At 31.5% G+C, this 6000-nt stretch overlaps 1 protein-coding gene across 2 annotated transcripts in view; it reads right to left on the bottom strand.

Annotated features, from left to right (window-relative positions):
- Positions 1-374: 374 nt before the first annotated feature.
- The window catches only part of LOC150080469 (uncharacterized), a 180686-nt gene continuing 175060 nt past the window's right edge, over positions 375-6000 (bottom strand). For both annotated transcript variants that reach the window (XM_090381291.1, XM_090381292.1), the window contains 2 exons: positions 4649-4798; positions 375-895 (listed from right to left, as the gene is read on the bottom strand). In XM_090381291.1, the coding sequence (XP_090237417.1) occupies positions 380-895; positions 4649-4798 (666 nt within the window). In that variant the 3' untranslated portion in view covers positions 375-379. The remainder of the gene's footprint in view (positions 896-4648; positions 4799-6000) is intronic.

Here is a 6000-nt window from a genome sequence, read left to right as displayed (position 1 = left end):
TATGGCACATAAAGCCTTAGTTGCATTATAAAGAAAAGTCCTAAAGCCAGCCAACTTAAATATCATTGAATTTATACACTGTTCATATCACCTTGCTCCACAAACAAAATCAGTGATATTGAAAAACCCTTTTGCAGCATGCTTATCTCAGAATGTTTAATAACAAAAGAAAGGATAGTAGTTCGGTCTACTTTATTCTTTATAGCTATTAAGCTATACTAAACTAGCTCTAACTGCTATTATATTACAATATGATAAATATATTTACAGATGACAAACTCTATGCAAATGTACACTTGAAAAAAAAATTGTCCAACTTCATAATATACAGCTAAAATTTGAAGTATTGATTGTCACTAAATACTTATATATTTCCTAATTATTCACATTCAGACACTTTATCATCTGAAATATTTAATAAATCATCACAGTCTTGCGCTAATATCCTGTCTAACAGTAAGCATTCAATTTGATGGTCATCAAGAGTGTCTGCAGTGTCGTTGCTTGCCAAACTCTCATTGTCAGATAAGTCTTCCTTTTGCACCCTTAATACATTTACATTAGATAGCTGCACTTTTCTGTCATCCCCTTCTGAAGGTGAAGTTTCTTGAGATTTACTAAGGATATTTATATCTTCAGGAATAAATACAATATCCAAATCAGAAGCAGCAATTATGAGGCTATCTTTATTTTGAGAGTTTTCTGTTGGTCCTTGTTCTTCTTGGGAACTATCTCCAGAAGGCACAAACATGTCAGATGAATGCTCAGTTGGATTGCTAACACTAGGAATTCCATTGGAATTTTCACTGCCATAGTCTGTATATATTCTCTCAGCTACATGGCAACCTAATTCTTCATCAGAATGCCTACTTTGAACCATTTCCAGTGGCAAAACCTGGAAAGGAGAAAAGATTATTATATACTTATAACTTAAAAATGAAGTTCACCGATAAAGGAAAATAAATCAGAATCATTTAAATAAAAGAATGAAGAGTCACGAGTAACCAGTTTTCCAGTATTCAATTTTCATGTTTTAAAACTTTTTGTAAATGAAATAAAAAAATTAAATCAAGTTTTCTATATTATTCTTTATCATTTTATATAATTGAAAATATATTAATACTATAACAAAGCATTTTTTTTTAACAAAACATATACAACAGTGTGAACAATCTGTGGAGGTCCATGAAAAAATTGGACACTATTATGTGTGATATGTACGAGTTATATACCAAAAAAAGAAATAAGCTCAGCCATATCTAGCCATAGTATACCTCAAGCCAAAATACAATCAATTACAGTAGAACCCAGATAAGAAATTCCTGCATTAGAAGTTTCCCCCTGTACTAGGTTTGGTTTCTTAATTCCCAGTTTAAACTATACAGTAGACTGTTGAAATAACGGCACCCCAAAGAACAGAACATTCGAACTAATGGCACATTGAGATTGGATGTTTACATACAGACACAGTGCAGATGTCTTGTAGTGCTGAAAAAGGAAAACAGCAAGTCATATGATTACTGTATTTGTTTACGTTCGTCATTTTGAAAGTGAATTCTGTACTGATATCATGGATTATACCCTGGTTTTACATTTATTTTGAATTAAAAACCCCTCACTATTGCTCCTCAAGTTAATAAATCTCATACAGAGAAGAAAATACGAACAACATTAAAGCTTAGCGACAAACTTAATACAATCCAAACTATTACATTAAGGTCACCCGGAAAGTTAATTCATGTACAGATATGAACAATTCATATTTGTATTGTTCTCTGGTCGATTTGCCTGTTTTGCTGCACTTAGACATGGAGTGAAAAAAGCCCATAAAAGTTCCTTGCGACATTGACAGGATTCGAACCCAGGCTTTTTCTGCCCAGTGTGAGGAGGAAGGTGATGATATCACTGTGCTACCATGCAGATTAAACTTGATATAATAAAGAAAATGGAACTGGGCATCAGTAGGGTGTATTAATGGCAGAATATAACATTGATTGTCGACATGTTTATATTTTTTATGTGCAGTTGCATTATTAATCTCTATTTCTTATTTAGCCTCATTAGTTTTGCACAATATATTAAAAATAAAACTTTTTAGATAATGGAAAAATCGAAATAACAGCACCTTAAATCACCGATGGTGCCATTATTCTGAAAGTCTACTGTATATTGTAATGTATTATTTTCTCACATAAGTTTTCCAGGTAAAAAAACTCTTTGTACGTGAGAAAGAATATACAGTGTTTTATTATAATGATGTTTTCCCACTTAATACATTTTTTAAATATTGAAATTCTTTATAAAAAACTATTAAACAATATATACATTTTGATATAATGGAAGTGACATATTGCAATTGTTTCCATCGATAACCATAATTGGATAGCATCAACCACGTGAAGCACATTGAAGTGTTTGCCGTTAAGTTCTGAACAGTTCTGAATTACTTAGTGGATTGTTGCTGTCTTACTGTAATTGTGATTAATAAATATTTTGCATTAAATGAATTTTTATTCTTGTTAGTTTTCCTACAATTCATATGATTATCTTTTTGCCATAGAAATGAGTTTTATAAGGCAAGAATCAAATGAAAATTTTTTCCACAAGTTTATGCTTGTCTGAAGTATTTGGTAATGAGTTTAATGAACAGAATGTTAAAGCAATTAGAAATCCTCAAGGTCAAAAATGTCTCCCATAGGCAGAGTAAAATATTTATAAATTCTGAAATAGTACTTAAAAATCATCTTTAACTTATATGTATGTGTATCTTTTCATTTTTATTTACGTAGTTAATATTTCACACCCTTAGGTCATTTTCCCTTCTAAGAAGTTTAAACCTCCACTCCCTTGGAAAACTTCTTAATAGGTTTCTACTGTATGTATCAAACAAACAAACTTTGTATAGACTGGCTAGAAACATTTTTATTTATCAATCACAGATATTTATTATTGAGAAGAATAAAAAAATATATTTTAATTTGGAGCCTGCAGTAAAGATAGAAATTAAAAACAAAAAAGCAATCGCTGGCAGAAAAAATTTGTATGGATTTTCAAACACAGGAATGGTAGCTAGTAGCTGTATCAGTAACCTTTCAGCATGTTTACAACTTCAACTCATTCATTAGAAGTTCCCAAAATGCACTGTGGACATTATTCATAAATGAAAGACTGTAGATGACCTCACAAACTCATAGAATATAGTTAATGCCTCATATGCTGTCTGCAGAAAAAAATGGAGCAGGTCCAAAGGGCCACGGGAAAGACCAACAGTGCTTCAACCAGCTGTAGAGAGCTGCATAGGCTTGGATCAATTGTAGGGCAGGGCATTCTTTGTTTTTTTTTTATATACCTTATATTAAGTCACTGGCTCTGTCATAAAATCTGCCGATCGTTTTTTCAGTCACTTCTAATAGAGATAGAAGGCTGAAACTTTGTACATATTCCTAATTCTCGTGACAATGCATTCTATCAAAATTTGAGCTAAATCTATCAAGCGGTGCAGCCATTGCATGTCATATATCGGCTACCTGGATTTATACCTAACCCAAATTTCAGACCTTTTCCCCACTTCTTATCTGGTTAGAAGGATGTAATTTTGTAAACAATCTCTTTTGACATAATAATGTTTCCAATTAAATTTGAGCTAATCCATCGCGTGGTCCACTGTGCAGCTATTACATGCCTCATATTAGCTACCTGCTTTACTTGGTTGTATGCATGTAATACATACATATAAAGTGTGCATTGCATTGTGTAAAGATTTTTGTTGGTGAAAATCTTTTCACATAAATTTCAATCATACTTTATTTATAAAAAATGTATACAAATTTTAAAAAATAAGAAAATAAAAAATAACATAAAAAACAAGTTTTTAGTTTTTCAAAAATATACTTTAATTCCGAAAAAATATAAGTTGTGGCCCTGCAACATAAAATGCCTCATTTTAAAAACGGTAAAGGCCACACCTTATATTTTATCGGAATTAAGGTATATTTTTGAAAAACTTGTTTTTTATATTATTTTTTATATTATTTTTAATATTCATACCAATATCATGATCACTAATACGAAATGAATGCACAAAACTTTTAGTCACATGACACTGTTGGCCATATGCATAAAACAATCATGTGACAAATTTTATGCATATCAAACTACCAGTAAATAACATCAGTTATTGAATTTGCAACAGCCAGCAAAAGCTTTATTCATTAAAAAAGCCTGTGTCTTCTATCACATTTTTATTTATTAGCTTTCATTGGCCAACTCTTTTAAAAGAGACCTTCTCAAAAGTATTTAAATATGCACACAAAGGCTTCTGATATGAAAATTGGCATTTTCAATGTCAACCCATAAGCTACATAAATTAAATCTAATAAAAGAAAGACCCATATCTGAAAAAAGACTGAGACTATCCTCAATGCAGATCTTACTGCTAGTAAATGCTTATCGACTTGACTAAAAATCTGTTCTCAAGTTTGCCTGAACTGCTTAAGAATGTTACATTTTAATCTTTACCAAACTAAAATATCGCTAGCAGTGATTAACAGAATCTGAAGTAGAACATAGAATCAAGAATGGCAATAAGACTGATAATCAAGTTTACACTTAATGTTTCTTTGCAACACAATTTTAAAAGATAATATACTTCTTTCTTCTGATTGTGATCCTCCTCCTTTTCATTTCTTTTCACATATAAGGGTAACACTTTGGAACTCAATTTATTAGGTAGTTTAAGGAAGTTATCAACATTTCCAGAAAGACCACCAAAATCTTCAGATTCGGAGAGGTTGAGTTCCTGAAAAAAAGACATTTTTTGCCTATATTATAATGGCTTTAAAAGTTAGAATGAAATAAAATGAAATAAGAAAATAAATAAATATAAATATATAAACAAGAAAATAAATAAATATAAATATATAAACAAGAAAATAAAAATAAGTAATTAAAATAAAAAGCAAAGTCAGTATTAGTATTGGCAAAATGGCACAGGGAAGCAAAGTTAAATAAAAGAGAACACAAGACTGCAAATATGTGAATTTATTGGAGAATTAAGGAATTTACAAAAGGAAGTAAAATAGAGGGAGAAGTTTAGCTTGGCATTTGCAGTTGCCTTGCTCCCTTCTTCTTAGGCCATAAAAATGCAAAAAAGAGGAGAATCATGATATTTATTTTACTTTATAACTGGCATGACAGAAATTTAACACAACTAAAGTATATTTTAGAAAAACTTCAAAAGCAAAAATGAGATATTATCTTCCATTTGCCCAACAAATTTAAGGCAAAGGCCTTGTGCTATGAAAAAGATATAAAATATAATTGCACATGGCATCAAAAAGTGTCAAACCAAGATATGGGGAATGGCATACATTTTGAGGCTATGCCCTATGTGGAGTGGTACATCCATGGACTGGACCCACCACTCTTCTACAAACTCGTTACCCTTCTTACTATGAATGATAGATAAGGTACTGGGAAATTTAGTGTTTGCTCTATGGTTCTCTGATATACAGGGTGTCTATAAATTATTCACCTGATTATGAAGCTCAATTAAAATTTTATCGTTATAGGTATTGTAAAACAATTTGATGCACTTAACAAAACAACTCAAAGAATTTCTTATCACATAACTACTCTCTTCAGTGAATCTTCACATGGACGTAGAATGTTAAGATGGTAGCCAATTTCTTTCCAAGTGTTTTGAAGCATCACTTGAGAAATGGAAGTCACTGCTTGTTCAATCTAGTCTTTTTAAATCTGTGATGCTGTTAAAACTTTTTCTGCATACCTCTTGTTCTTTACGTATCCCCATACAAAGAAATCCAGGTATGATATCTGAAGAACAAGGAGCCACGTAATGGGACCATTCTGACCGACCCATCAGTTAGGAAATCATGCACGTGCAAGCTCCAGCATGGTGGTGCCTCATCTTACTGATATAACATTTGGCTGCATATCTTCTAGCTGAGGAATTTTTGGAGTTAAGTGTTTTCATGAAAG

The sequence above is a fragment of the Mastigoproctus giganteus genome, chromosome 9 (genome assembly GCF_048544385.1).
Source record: "Mastigoproctus giganteus isolate SK-2022 chromosome 9, ASM4854438v1, whole genome shotgun sequence".
NCBI classification, from domain to species: Eukaryota; Metazoa; Arthropoda; class Arachnida; order Uropygi; family Thelyphonidae; genus Mastigoproctus; species Mastigoproctus giganteus.
Note: the sequence above shows the minus strand (reverse complement) of the source record. Positions and strands in the feature narration are given on the sequence as shown.